This window comes from Nerophis lumbriciformis, linkage group LG09 (assembly GCF_033978685.3).
Source record: "Nerophis lumbriciformis linkage group LG09, RoL_Nlum_v2.1, whole genome shotgun sequence".
In the NCBI taxonomy this organism is placed as follows: domain Eukaryota; kingdom Metazoa; phylum Chordata; class Actinopteri; order Syngnathiformes; family Syngnathidae; genus Nerophis; species Nerophis lumbriciformis.
In genome coordinates, this window is record NC_084556.2 from 30,317,661 (window position 1) to 30,333,596 (window position 15,936).

Sequence of the window (15,936 nt, forward strand, 5' to 3'; positions counted from 1 at the left end):
TGATATAGTAAAATGTGAAACCGCACACACGAGACCGTGTGTGCGGTTATGACAATAACATTCCTCAATTCTTTGAATCCTTGAATGGTATATTATATCATATTATTTTACAATATATGGTATTGTATCGTACTGCATTGTACTGTTTCACATTTTACTATATTATATCATATGTTATTATAATAAATCATATTATATTGTGTTATATACTATTATAATATATTATGTATTATGTATATTGTGTTTCTTCAGGTATGTTATGTTATTTTTATGTTATGTTATGTTATGTTACTTTATGTTTTATTATATTGTATAATATGTACCAGGATTACCAACTTGTTTAATAGGTTTTCAGGAAGAAAGTGGAAAAAAAGTGGAAAGCCAGGTTTTCAAATGTTTTTTGTGGCAGTAACACAAGCTTTCAGTTAGTATATTTTCCAAAAAAAAACTTTTAATGAAATCTCAGTCAAGTGTCTCTTTTAATGCTTTACATTGTAAAATAAATGAATGGAACAAATCAGATTGTGTTCAATATCTGCATGAGAAAATGTCCTTAATGATCAATAATCCAATAAATCCCACTAAAGAGGGCGTCATTTATGTATCTCTGCATAAGAAAGGAAACATGTCTCATAGTTACTGTGTAACTTTACGTCATACATGACTTCACAATACAACACCTGTGTAAAGCTTTGCCCCTTCCATCCACCTTCCCCAGATATATATAAGACTGCAGGTGCAGCAGGTTGAGTATTAACAAATGGGATGAACAGCTTTAGCAAAGGTGCCAGAATGGAGGACACTGTTAATGGCTTTCAGTGCATTACTGATGTCGTTTAATAGGCTGTCTTAATCTGATTCACATGAGTGAGACAAAGAGGGATTAAGATGCGCATTCTGTGTTGGAACAACTGTAATGATGTGCAACATTTTCAGTACTTTTCAAATACAAATGATGTTGAATCAGGAATAATTGAGTCCACTACGTAAGGCAAATGCAACCTTCAAATTTTAATAAACGAGCTGTATGCTATCATCCTGACCGTGCCTCATGTTACTATAGATTCCCTCAAAACATAAAAATACTGTAATGCATTTTTATATGTTTTTATGGTCATCTTGAAACACAAAGATAAATCATTACATTTCAAAATGAACTAATTGTGGCTTCATGTTTTTGTGTAAATACAAACAAATCCAAGCTATGTGAGTATTATGAGGTCAAATACTAATAACATATGACATTTTGTACACGCTGTGATGAGCTCCAATAATTTGTTTTTCTATTTAACAACAGAAATGACTGTGATGACAGTTTATAAAATGTGATCAAGAAAGTGCATAGAATAATATTATGATTATGCATATACACTGGTAGCTTGGTTTGCGTACACCCTTCTTTTCGTATGCATTTGAACCAAATTGAATAACAGTTGCTGTTATCATATGGCCAAACACTGCATGTAAAACCCTAATCAGTGTGTCCATGTATCATTCCGCTAATTGTGCCCAAACAAAAATTCCCAAGGCGAGAAACTCTACTGAATTCAAGGAAGAACTAAAGAGACATCCAGGTGGCTCTCCTTTACCAAACCATTTCTCACTTCATTGCTGTATAAAATATGTTTTGTGTCTATATTTGTAGATGACTGGAAACTTTCCAATGGAAAAATTGCGTCGGTTTTTGTACAACTTGGCAATCGGACCTTTTGGAATGCCCATCCATCCATCCATTTTCTACCGCTTATTCCCTTCGGGGTCGCGGGGGGCGCTGGAGCCTATCTCAGCTACAATCGGGCGGAAGGCGGGGTACACCCTGGACAAGTTGCCACTTCATTGCAGCCTTTTGGAATGGTTTATTAATAAACACTGAGGTACCTGTACCACTGTATAAAATTTGGTTTTCCCTGGTAAATTTCAAAATGAAGAAAGAAACAAATTGGAAAATGTTAATTCTGATTTTGTTAATTTGGACTCCCTGTTTAAAAAGTATGTAAATAAGTGCTTAAGTGGAAGCTGCAGTGCCCTCAGGAGTGCCCTCCTGCACCTGGTTTTTAAGCAGCAGGAACTTAAGCACAGGGTCAAAGTACTCCATGAAGGTGTCTTTCACTCCTTTCTCCAGCAAATATCCTTCTGTCTCGATTTCTGTGTTCTCATTCCCTGCCACTGCCTCCATGGAGGTTTGCAGGAAGCGCAGGCTCACCAGAACAGAACCCTGAGAAAGAAGAGGCGGGGTTGTACAGGATTTTTTTACATTCAAATTATTTGTGCACGATTTTAATCAAAAAACAATGCCTTGCCTAAAATACCTGCAAGAGGAAGACTGACAGTACTCCACCCCCAATGGTGTTCATCAGGCCCATATAATAGTTGACCAGAGCCTCTCTGCAGCCCCTCAGGTAAATGTTGAGCTCCTCAGTCTGATACTCGTAGTTATAGTGAGCTGAATTGTTGGTGAGATGATATTGGATGCACGGTCGAGGAGAACTGGGGTTGCAGCAACTGAATGGGACTCCATCTACCAAGTAACGTCCATCCACATTGCTCTTGACGCGACTGAGGAAATAAATAATGGTATGATTACATGCAAAGATCCATTTCACCTTATCCTATAACATCATACACAACTTACTTTTTCACTTCCTTGGAATTGAAATCAAGGTATCGATTGCTGATCCACTGCACTTCAAACCAATCCCTGTGGTCATTGTTTCCACAACACTGAAACTCCATCTGCAGACGATCAATGTTTTGCTTCTGGAAGCAGCGGCCCGGGGTATCCGTGTCCTTATAAAAGCGGATGCCGTTCTTCAGGCCTACCTTCAGAGAAGACTCTAGACTGCCCTTCATCACGTAGCTCATAATGACTGCAAACAGCATGAGTACAGTAAAGAAACAAGAGGTGGCAAAGTAGGGCTTCAAGAAATTTTTCCAGCGAGGGAATCGCCCAGCGTCCAGGGCGTCTGCACAGATCTTTGATGAAAAGTAGTTGATCCCCAAAGAGGCCAGACCAACAATCATGAGGGTGTTGGGCACGATATGAATATCGCCGTTATCCATAACCTGTAAGATATGTAGAATCCCATCAAAAGCCATTTTTATCCATTTTTACACATCACACCATAGTATGGGCAACCAACACTGTTAAGAAGCAGTGTGCGGCGCCTAGGTCATAGATAGTGAAGCATCGTTGTTGTAAGCGACCGTGGGGGAAGTGTCTTCACCAAAGACATATTAGCAGTGACCAGGATGAGCCAACAAGATTCAAAACACCGACCCTGTGGTTACTGGACAATGGCTCTACATTCTGAGCCACACCTCCCCAACCCAGAACCTCCTAATAGTAATCTTATGATTGAATAAATTAGACGTACAGATGTTAAAGTTAAAGTACCAATGATTGTCACACACACACTAGGTGTGGTGAAATTTGTCCTCTGCATTTGACCCATCCCCTTGTTCACCCCCTGGGAAGTGAGTGTAGCAGTGAGCAATAATTTTTGGTGATTTAACCCCCAATTCCAACCCTTGATGCTGAGTGCCAAGCAGGGAGGTAATGGGTCCCATTTTTATAGTCTTTGGTATGACTCGGCCGGGGTTTGAACTCACAACCTACCGATCTCAGGGCAGACACTCTAACCACTAGGCCACTGAGTAGGTTAATTGAACTTAATTCAAACTGAGTGTCAATTTAACCAACCTATCTATACAACATATCTTCCTGAGAACCAGCATCCTCTGCAGTGGACACATCTTGTCACAATGTGTAACTCTGGCAGAATTGACTGAAAGCAAATGTCTTTCTATGGAAGTATTATTGTAACAAAATTATTTGCAAACGTGTATCTCAATCTGTGAGCGTGTAATCCAATTTGCATGCATGTGTACTAATTTGTGTGTCTGTATATTAATCTGAGTGTGTGTATTCTGAACCGCGTACGTGTGTTTTAAGTTGTCCCTAATCAGAAAAAACCCTCAATAGGCTGTCTACTTACACTTGACTTTTGTGACACCTTTGCGGTGTAAGGTATGAGCGCGCGCATTCAAATTTGTGAGCATGTAATACATTCAGCAGTGCTTGCGTGTAATTCAATACGTGTGCCTATCTGAAGTGTGCTTACATTTAACCAACCAAGGAAGACACCACGCTACAGTATGTAAACCAATCAGAAAAAACGTACAGCGCGAAAGAGTGATGTCAAGACCCGCCTTACGTTGTTTCTGATTGGTTTAAATTCCGGAGTGCCTTCCGGGGTTGGGTAAATGTAGGCACAGTGCATTGATGGCTTGGTCTGAGATTGGTTATTTCAATCAGTCTGTAGAGCGATTTGAATGTGTAAAAAAAGTTGTCGGTCTGTAACTCCCCCTTGCCTTTCCTTATACTCACCACTAGTCGGTGCCTTGCAGCCACTGATCATGTTACGCTGCGTTGAAGTCAACAACGATGGATCACCCTCGAACACTTGATCAGGCTTTCAGCGTGACAGTGCTTGCAATTGAACCCTTTTTCAAGCTTTTTTGCCACACTTTTTGTCGTAATATTAAACTGTGATTTTCGCAGCTTGCCGTAGTTCGAGTAACTCTGATTGACTGATCGAAATACCCAATCCCAGACCAAGCCATCAATCCACTGTGCCTACATTTAACCAACCATGGAGAACACTACGCAATTTAAACCAATCAGAAACAACTTGGCATATCTGTTTCACACACCTCAGTTGTACGTTGTTTCTGATTGGTTTAAATCGCATGGTGTCTTTTGTGGTTGGTTAAATGGAGGCACACCTCAGATACGCACACGCAGGTTAGATTACACGCACGCACTTTTGAATGCGCGGGCACAAATTGTATTACACGCTCACAAATCTGGATGCACTCGCTCAAATCGTACACGGCAGAAGTGTCGCAAAAGTCACGTGTAAAAAAGACGGCCAATAGAGGGTTCCTACATCTCGCAGATCATAGATACACACGCGCAGATTGTATTACACGTATGCACTTCTGAATGTGTACGCACAAGTTATATTACACGCACACAAATCTGGATGTGCGCGCTCATATGTAACATGGCAGAAGTGTCGCAAACGTCACGTCTAAGTAGACAGCCTATCGAGGGTTATTTCTGATTAGGGACATACAAACAACTTAAAACACAGGTACGCGGATCTGAATACACACACTCTGATCGATGTACAGACACACAAATTAGTACACGCGCACACAAATTGGATTACAAGTGCTCAGATTCAGATATACGTTTGCAAATACTTTTGCTCCAATAAAACTTCCATACTTTCTGCCATCGTTAGGACACGGTTCATGGCATGGTTTGAGAACTGCCAAGAACTGTCATCTAAATTGTGTGAACACCCTTAAGGCCAAACTGGACACCCTCAAGGCTTTGGCCATGAAAAATAAATGAATAGACCTGGTGAGTTTAGTGTTCTGCTAAAAAGTTTACTTGACTTTCAGGCTATCTTACAAGTTTTCTAGATCGTCGGTCATCTAGTCTATGGTAATACTCAAAGTTTGAATTGAGGCAATTATAATCTTCTTCTATAAGATGTTTCACATTTAATCCAAAAGGCTTTTTGGTTCCAAAATGTTATGTATGCAGTGTCCCTATATAATAATGAGTGTGCTGGGTGGTGTCCCGCATGGGTGCAGTCGCAAAATGGTTGCTGTTGCTGATGTTCATCTGTCTTCTGTTCCGTCTGTTGGAGGGATCTTCTTGATAACCCCTAGCTTATGTTCTTGGAGGCGATGGGAGTCAAAGTTGTATTGCCAGTTGTATTGCTGTCAGTGTGTGTGAAATGTTGCTGAAATCCAGCATCAGCTAAATATTATACATATATTTTAAAATTGGAATGATGTGACATTAAAAACTGCAAATACACACTTTAACTTTAGGTCTACATTTGTAATAAAGTAATAGAAAAGTGATCACTACACATTTGCAAATACATACTCTAACTTTAGGTCTACATTTGTAATAAAAGATAGTAAACTGCGGACATGTATTTAATGGGATTAGTACTGATGATTACAGGACTGGCTTATCAAATGATGAATCAGGATTCAAAGTGGGTCACAAGTGTATTGAGTGTGTTTAATGATGCTGCATTATAAATAAAACTTTTCGAACATTTTAGCTATATTTTCCAATCAAAAAGATGTTCCATGATTGGAAACGCAGTTGTGTGCAAAAATACAATTATGACTTTTTATTTATGCTGCTAAAATTAGACCAAAGTAACCAGTTCCTTGTTATTCTGTTTAATAATTTTCAAAGTCATTGACATTTGACATTCTGGTTTTATGCTGTGTTCCTTAAAATAAAAACAAGAGTGTACCTCTGCCCTTCTGCGTAGTTCTGCCTTAAGGATGCACCCAAGAGTGAAGGTGATGGCCCCAGCTGCCGTGGCACACCAGGAGAGGAGCCACAGTCCCTGGGCGAGCTTAACCCTTTTCTGAAAGGGGAACTTCATCTTCATCACCACCATGGTTGCAGCGACAGGCTCTGAGTCTTGACCGGGGGGAGTAAGGGGAAGGAGAGCGGCGACGAAATGAAAGACGAGGCTGTTCTTTTCTGACAGAAGAAGCAAGACAATGATGACATGCATTTAAACAAAAACAGCAATACAATGATAAATTGATAAAATGACAACACTCAAGTGCCAGTTAAGTTCTCACAAGTCTATATCTTAACAGGCAATAGTGCATCAATTTTCACCTTATTTAGCTCTCCAAAAAGTGCTGAAAAAAGCCCACAAAATTCCAACAACCACTGTGTACCTTCCAGAGTGCCACACAGTGGATTTGGCACACTGGATTTGTCAAACCTGGATGCTGGGAGCGTCTTACTGCTAATGCCTGCCCATCCTATTAAACTAGTCTTTGCAGGCCATTGTCTGCTCAGCACCCATCACTCATAACAAGGTAGGACACAGATGACAAAGTGGATTTGAGCGAAAGTGAGAGAGAGGAAGATAAGTCGTTAACTGAGTAAGACAGATCCCAGTGGCAAAACTTAAAGGGGAACATTATCACAATTTCAGAATGGTTAAAACCATTAAAAATCAGTTCCCAGTGGCTTATTATATTTTTCGAAGTTTTTTTCAAAATTTTACCCATCACGCAATATCCCTAAAAAAGCTTCAAAGTGCCTGATTTTAACCATCGTTATAAACACCCGTCCATTTTCCTGTGACGTCACATAGTGAAGCCAACACAAACAAACATGGCGGAAAGAACAGCAAGCTATAGCGACATTAGCTTGGATTCAGACTCGGATTTCAGCGGCTTAAGCGATTCAACAGATTACGAATGTATTGAAACGGATGGTTGTAGTGTGGAGGCAGGTAGCGAAAACGAAATTGAAGAAGAAACTGAAGCTATTGAGCCATATCGGTTTGAACCGTATGCAAGCGAAACCGACGAAAACGACACGACAGCCAGCGACACGGGAGAAAGCGAGGACGAATTCGGCGATCGCCTTCTAACCAACGATTGGTATGTGTTTGTTTGGCATTAAAGGAAACTAACAACTATGAACTAGGTTTACAGCATATGAAATACATTTGGCAACAACATGCACTTTGAGAGTGCAGATAGCCCAATATTCATCAATTAATATATTCGGTAGACATACCCTCATCCGCTCATCAGCAGGCCAGGGAAGCTAGGGTCGATATTCTTTTCTTGATCATCTTCGGTGGCATAAGGGACGGTGTGAGCCAAGACATCCAGGGGGTTTAGCTCGCTCGTCTGCGGGAACAAACTGCCGCCATTGCTTGCCGTGCTACCGAGGTCCTTTGTCCCTGAATTGCTCACACACTCCGGCAGATTCAATGGGGGTCTGGCGGCAGATTTCTTTGACTTTATCGTTGGAAATGCATCTGCTTGGATTGTCGCAGGATATCCACACATTCTTGCCATCTCTGTCGTAGCATAGCTTTCGTCGGTAAAGTGTGCAGAACAAACGTCCAATTTCTTGCCACTTTCGCATCTTTGGGCCACTGGTGCAACTTGAATCCGTCCCTGTTCGTGTTGTTACACCCTCCGACAACACACCGACGAGGCATGATGTCTCCAAGGTACGGAAAACAGTCGAAAAAACGGAAAATAACAGAGCTGATTTGACTCGGTGTTTGAGAAAATGGCGGATTGCTTCCCGATGTGACGACACGTTGTGACGTCATCGCTCCGAGAGCGAATATTAGAAAGGCGTTTAATTCGCCAAAATTCACCCATTTAGAGTTCGGAAATCGGTTAAAAAAATATATGGTCTTTTTTCTGCAACATCAAGGTATATATTGACGCTTACATAAGTCTGGTGATAATGTTCCCCTTTAAATAGGGGCAAACTTAAGACAAAAAGGATGCCAGACCAGTAATGAAAAAATGCAATTAAAATAATTAAATACAAGTGTTTTATACTGATACTTGATTAGCATAAATATGCAATAATGATTTATGTGTCCCTAACGTGTAATATAATTTTGAATCTCCTAGTGTTTCAATATTGACTTGAATTTGTGTACAATTCTTTCCTTTTTACATTGTATTTAATACGTCGGGGTCACATAGTTATGCGCTGGTCGTTTCCCCAAGATGCAGATGGATATTTTTGCCTTCTTATGGTTTATTATTAAAAGAAGGCAAGAATACAAAAATAGGATGTGCCGATGGCATGGGAAGCTATAGAAAAGCTTAGCACAGGACTAGCCAAAACAGGAACCAGAAGCAAGGATAACCAACATAACTTGTTGTGTGTCGCAAACAAAACAGCCAGGCAGAGTATGGCAGGAATAGATAGCTCTCTGATTAGTGACCGGGAGCAGGTGAGCGGATTATGACAGTAACCCCCTCCCCTCAAGGGACGGATTCCAGATGTCCCAGGAAAAAGAAAGAAAGAAAAAAGTGACCGGGAGCAGGTGAGCGTCCCGACCACTAATCATAGGCAGGTGACAATAATCAGCACCCATTGCAACAAGGAACACAAAAACAGGGGTGCTGAAACAGAACTAAACAACTAAGGGAATCTCAAACAACATGACATGATCCAGGTAATGGATCATGACAGTATTATTAGAGGTATAAGGATACAGCATCCTCACAGTTCAGTACTTGGTATAAAGAACTATTTTTGGTGATTTTAGGGCACAAAAAACAGGAAACAGAAAACTACTTAGTCAATAAATACAATTCTTTAATAAGAAAATATAAACTTGAAAAGCACCTGGATAGCACAGACATCTCCCAATAGGGAAAAGTCCTGAATCCAGATGGTGATCAGGATCAGCCCTAAAATATAATCACTTTTTCCATTTCTGACATTTCTTGAAATAACCTTATGAGCTATCTATATCACTCACACACACACACACACACACACACGCGCGCGCGCACGCGCACGCGCACACGCTCACACTCACACTCACACTCACACTCACACTCACACTCACACTCACACACACACACACACACACACACACACACACACACACACACACACACACACACACACACACACACACACACACACACACACACACACACACACACACACACGATGATCTCCTCAATCGTCCCAAAAATATAAACAGCTGTTCCTTTTCCCATTTAGGACAATTCCTAAAAGTTTCATGAAAATCCACCAATAACTTTTGAGTTATTTTTCTGACTAACTAATTAACAAACTGGGAGTCAAGCCGAGTGCAATGATTACATAACCTAATACATATGTGAAAAAACAACTTCATGTTATTTACTGTACTAATTCTAATTATTTTTGTTTATTATTATCAATTGATTTCCAGACTATACTCAACAAAAGAGGAGGAATATAACTTGAAGGAAAAATTTTACTTAAAACATTTGTATGCACGTACAACATTAAAAACATTTAACAAACAGTTTTTAGGAATTATATTATGGAACTGGATTACGCAAAAATAGAGACAAGAAACTTCCAGTATGAGCATCTTTTTTCATTCTTAAACGATACACAAGCCTCCAGCTAGGTGGCAGCACTGCTCGAAATAATCAACAGGCTCAACCAGGAAATATATAATATTATATATATATATATATAATATATAATATAATAATGAGGTCATTAGAGACAACAATCTTAACGTCATTGGTCTTAGCGAAACCTGGCTAATTTATTTATTTATTTATTTTTTAATATATTTTATTAATATTATTTTTTAATTTTCCCCTCCCTCAGGGGGGGGCTCGGCGGGGCGGTTGCTGGTTGTTCCATCTCCATCGGTGGGGTCCCTGCGGGTGGGGTGGGTGGTTCCCGTGGCCCTGTGCCTGGGTGGTCCTGCGGCGGCCGGTTTGGGTGGGGTGGCTGGGGTGGCTGGGGGCTGGCCTCGCCGCGCTCTCCGGGGGTGGGGGGTGGGCTCGTGGGGGCCCGGTTGCCGGTGGGGCGGGGGCGGTCTTCCCGTCCGGTTGCGGGGAGTCTCTGGGTCCCTCGGGCGGGGCGTCTCGCCTTTCTGCCCGTGTGGGGTGTGGTCTCTCGCTGGCTTGGGGTCTGGCTGTCCCCTGCTTTTCTCGTGCCCTGTCCTCTGCCGGGTGCGTCTGTCTGCGGCCTGCTGCTGGCCCTTGTGGGTGGTACGGTGGGTCGGGCTCTGGGGTGCCTGTCGCTGGCCGGCTTGGCTGCGTGGGGGCGGTGGTCCCTGGTTCCCTGGGCACCACGCACGCGCACACGCTCACACTCACACACACACACACACACACACACACACACACACACACACACACACACACACACACACACACACACGATGATCTCCTCAATCGTCCCAAAAATATAAACAGCTGTTCCTTTTCCCATTTAGGACAATTCCTAAAAGTTTCATGAAAATCCACCAATAACTTTTGAGTTATTTTTCTGACTAACTAATTAACAAACTGTGAGTCAAGCCGAGTGCAATGATTACATAACCTAATACATATGTGAAAAAACAACTTCATGTTATTTACTGTACTAATTCTAATTATTTTTGTTTATTATTATCAATCGATTTCCAGACTATACTCAACAAAAGAGGAGGAATATAACTTGAAGGAAAAATTTTACTTAAAACATTTGTATGCACGTACAACATTAAAAACCTTTAACAAACAGTTTTTAGGAATTATATTATGGAACTGGATTACGCAAAAATAGAGACAAGAAACTTCCAGTATGAGCATCTTTTTTCATTCTTAAACGATACACAAGCCTCCAGCTAGGTGGCAGCACTGCTCGAAATAATCAACAGGCTCAACCAGGAAATATATAATATTATATATATATATATATAATATATAATATAATAATGAGGTCATTAGAGACAACAATCTTAACGTCATTGGTCTTAGCGAAACCTGGCTAATTTATTTATTTATTTATTTTTTAATATATTTTATTAATATTATTTTTTAATTTTCCCCTCCCTCAGGGGGGGGGCTCGGCGGGGCGGTTGCTGGTTGTTCCATCTCCATCGTTGGGGTCCCTGCGGGTGGGGTGGGTGGTTCCCGTGGCCCTGTGCCTGGGTGGTCCTGCGGCGGCCGGTTTGGGTGGGGTGGCCGGGGGCTGGCCTCGCCGCGCTCTCCGGGGGTGGGGGGTGGGCTCGTGGGGGCCCGGTTGCCGGTGGGGCGGGGGCGGTCTTCCCGTCCGGTTGCGGGGAGTCTCTGGGTCCCTCGGGCGGGGCGTCTCGCCTTTCTGCCCGTGTGGGGTGTGGTCTCTCGCTGGCTTGGGGTCTGGCTGTCCCCTGCTTTTCTCGTGCCCTGTCCTCTGCCGGGTGCGTCTGTCTGCGGCCTGCTGCTGGCCCTTGTGGGCGGTACGGTGGGTCGGGCTCTGGGGTGCCTGTCGCTGGCCGGCTTGGCTGCGTGGGGGCGGTGGTCCCTGGTTCCCTGGGCACCACGCCTCCTGTTTGTGGGTTGGGCTCTCGGGGGTGATGGGGCCGTGCTCTGGCTCCCACGCACTCTGGGAGTCGAATGTATTGTACATGCAATGCACATATGCTCACATACGTACATAGGTACCTACGCTCCCACATACATACACAAATACAGTACATATTTACCTACCTAATGTTCGTACATCCACACGCACATTCAATATACAAACATACACATACACATACTGTACATATACATTCACTGTACAAACACATATACACATTCTGTACATATACATTCATTGTACAAACACATATACACATTCTGTACATATACAAGTACATATGCATACTTACACTCATGCACATAATCACGTTTCATCAAACATATATTAACGTTGTTGCCCTAGGGTAAACTGGGTGTAACACATGGCACACTGACAAAGCTTAACCTATTGTGACTATAACAATCTACAAGGTTAATGTAGGTTGCTTCTCTTTCTCCCCCTCCATTTTTCTGCATTCTTTCGTATCTCAAGTTATCATTACGTATATGTATTGTTGCATTTAAACAACTGTATTGTTGATAATAAAGGTAAATTATTGGTATTGTTCATTATCAATAGCGCTATTTCTATTGGTATTTGTATTGATCCATTTGTAGTGTAATAATGCTCATTGTCATTTCTGTATTATTTTTTATTTTTCGCTAACTGCTTATTTGCTATTACTTTTACCATCATATTTGTACATGTCATATTTGCTGATGTTGCTCTATTGTTGTTGTTGTTGTTGTTTGCTGTTGTTGTTTTTGTCTCTCTGTCTAATCCCCCTCTTGTCCCCACAATTTCCCCTTCTGTCTTCTTTTTTTTTCTCTTTCTATCCCCTCCTGCTCCGGCCCGGCTGCACTAAATGATAATATAAATACATTTAATAAAGTCAAATACAAATAAGGCAACAAGAGAAGTATCCTACACTTCTCTTTTGTAAAGTAAATCTGAACAGCCGACATGGGCATCTACATCAACTATATGATTTGCCTGAGAAGCTGGACAGGACATTAAAAAAAAAAAAAAAAAAAAAAAAAAAAAAAAAGAGACAACAATCTTAACGTCATTGGTCTTAGCGAAACCTGGCTCAAACCAGACGATTTTTTTGCGCTAAATGAGGCATCTCCTCCTAACTATACGAATGCGCATATTGCCCGTCCCCTTAAAAGGGGTGGGGGGGGGGGGGTCGCACTAATATACAATGAAAACTTTAACCTTACCCCTAACCTAAATAATAAATACAAATCGTTTGAGGTGCTTTCTATGAGGTCTGTCGCACCGCTGCCTCTCGATATGGCTGTTATCTACCGCCCCCCAGGGCCCTACTCAAACTTTATCAATGAATTCTCAGAGTTCGTTGCTGATCTAGTGACGCACGCAGACAATATAATCATAATGGGGGACTTTAATATCCATATGAATACCCCATCGGACCCTCAGTGCGTGGCGCTCCAGACTATAATTGATAGCTGTGGTCTTACACAAATAATAAATGAACCTACGCATCGCAACGGTAATACGATAGATCTAGTGCTGGTCAGGGGTGTCACCACCTCCAAAGTTATGGTACTCCCGTATACTAAAGTAATGTCCGATCATTACCTTATAAAATTCAAAGTTCTGACTCATTGTCAACAAACTAATAATAATAATAACTGCTATAGCAGCCGCAACATTAATGCTGCCACAACGATGACTCTTGCTGACCTACTGCCTTCGGTAATGGCACCATTCCCAAATTATGTCGGCTCTATTGATAACCTAACTAACAACTTTGACAATGCCCTGCGCACAACCATTGATAGTATAGCACCGCTAAAACAAAAAAGGGCCCCTAAAAGGCGCACCCCATGGTTTACAGAAGAAACCAGAGCTCATAAATGATCATGTAGAAAGTTGGAACGCAAATGGCGCGCGACCAAGCTTGAGGTTTTCCATCAAGCATGGAGTGATAGTTTAATATCGTATAAACGCATGCTTACCTTAGCTAAAGCTAAATATTACTCAAATCTCATCCGCCTCAACAAAAACGACCCTAAATTTTTGTTTAGTACAGTAGCATCGCTAACCCAACAAGGGACTCCTCCCAATAGCTCCACCCACTCGGCAGATGACTTTATGAATTTCTTTAATAAGAAAATTGAACTCATTAGAAAGGAGATTAAAGACAACGCATCCCAGCTACAACTGGGTTTTATTAACACAGATACAACTGTATCTACGACGGATACTGCAATACAAAATAGTCTCTCTCTTTTTGATGAAATAACATTAGAGGAACTATTACGGCGTGTAAGTGGGATAAAACAAACAACATGTTTACTTGACCCACTTCCTGGGAAACTTATCAAGGAGCTTTTTGTATTATTAGGTCCATCAGTGCTAAATATTATAAACTTATCACTTTCCTCTGGCACTGTTCCCCTAGCATTCAAGAAAGCGGTTATTCATCCTCTGCTCAAAAGACCTAACCTTGATCCTGACCTCATGGTAAACTACCGACCGGTGTCCCACCTTCCCTTTATTTCGAAAATCCTCGAAAAAATTGTCGCACAGCAGCTAAATGAACACTTAGTGTCTAACAATCTCTGTGAACCTTTTCAATCCGGTTTCAGGGCAAATCACTCTACGGAGACAGCCCTCGCAAAAATGACTAATGATCTACTGCTAACGATGGATTCTGATGCGTCATCTATGTTGCTGCTTCTTGATCTTAGCGCTGCTTTCGATACCGTCGATCATAATATTTTATTAGAGCGTATCAAAACACGTATTGGTATGTCAGACTTAGCTTTGTCGTGGTTTAACTCTTATCTTACTGACAGGATGCAATGCGTCTCCCATAATAATGTGACCTCGGACTATGTTAAGGTAACGTGCGGAGTTCCTCAGGGTTCGGTTCTTGGCCCTGCACTCTTTAGTATTTACATGCTGCCGCTAGGCGACATCATACGCAAATACGGTGTTAGCTTTCATTGTTACGCTGATGACACCCAACTCTACATGCCCCTAAAGCTGACCAACACGCCAGATTGTAGTCAGCTGGAGGCGTGTCTTAATGAAATTAAACAATGGATGTCCGCTAACTTCTTGCAACTCAACGCCAAGAAAACGGAAATGCTGATTATCGGTCCTGCTAAACACCGACATTTATTTAAAAATACCACCTTAACATTTGACAACCAAACAATTACACAAGGCGAATCAGTAAAGAATCTGGGTATTATTTTCGACCCAACTCTCTCCTTTGAGTCACACATTAAGAGTGTTACTAAAACGGCCTTCTTTCATCTCCGTAATATCGCTAAAATTCGTTCTATTTTATCCACTAGCGACGCTGAGATCATTATTCATGCGTTCGTTACGTCTCGTCTCGACTACTGTAACGTATTATTTTCGGGTCTCCCTATGTCTAGCATTAAAAGATTACAGTTGGTACAAAATGCGGCTGCTAGACTTTTGACAAGAACAAGAATGTTTGATCATATTACGCCTATACTGGCTCACCTGCACTGGCTTCCTGTGCACTTAAGATGTGACTTTAAGGTTTTACTACTTGCGTATAAAATACTACACGGTCTAGCTCCGTCCTATCTTGTCGATTGCATTGTACCATATGTCCCGGCAAGAAATCTGCGTTCAAAGAACTCCGGCTTATTAGTGATTCCCAGAGCCCAAAAAAAGTCTGCGGGCTATAGAGCGTTTTCTATTCGGGCTCCAGTACTATGGAATGCCCTCCCGGTAACAATTAGAGATGCTACCTCAGTAGAAGCATTTAAGTCCCATCTTAAAACTAATTTGTATACTCTAGCCTTTAAATAGCCCCCCTGTTAGACCAGTTGATCTGCCGTTTCTTTTCTTTTCTCCTCTGCTCCCCTGTTCCTTGTGGAGGGGGGGGGGCACAGGTCCGGTGGCCATGGATGAAGTGCTGGCTGTCCAGAGTCGGGACCCGGGGTGGACCGCTCGCCTGTGCATTGGCTGGGAACATC

At 41.8% G+C, this 15,936-nt stretch overlaps 1 protein-coding gene across 2 annotated transcripts; it reads right to left on the reverse strand.

Annotated features, from left to right (window-relative positions):
* Positions 1-895: 895 nt before the first annotated feature.
* Positions 896-6,897, reverse strand: rom1a (retinal outer segment membrane protein 1a). Of its 2 annotated transcripts, none has more exons than XM_061962007.2 (5): positions 6,734-6,897; positions 6,354-6,589; positions 2,633-3,063; positions 2,310-2,556; positions 896-2,215 (listed from the first exon to the last, which is right to left on the reverse strand). In XM_061962007.2, exons 2-5 carry the CDS (start codon positions 6,501-6,503, stop codon positions 2,006-2,008), a joined length of 1,038 nt encoding a protein of 345 aa, XP_061817991.1. In that variant the 5' UTR covers positions 6,504-6,589; positions 6,734-6,897; the 3' UTR covers positions 896-2,005. The 2 variants fall into 2 exon arrangements, with proteins under 2 accessions (XP_061817991.1, XP_061817992.1); XM_061962008.2 differs by having other exon boundaries at positions 6,354-6,584; positions 6,734-6,858.
* Positions 6,898-15,936: the final 9,039 nt, after the last annotated feature.

Coding starts and splice junctions, on each gene's coding strand:
- rom1a (XM_061962007.2), bottom strand. CDS start 6,503: ATGGTGGTGATGAAGATGAAGTTCCCCTTTCAGAAAAGGGTTAAGCTC. Junction 3,064..6,353: donor AACTACGCAGAAGGGCAGAG/GTACACTCTTGT, acceptor CATATCTTACAG/GTTATGGATAACGGCGATAT. Junction 2,557..2,632: donor AATTCCAAGGAAGTGAAAAA/GTAAGTTGTGTA, acceptor TTATTTCCTCAG/TCGCGTCAAGAGCAATGTGG.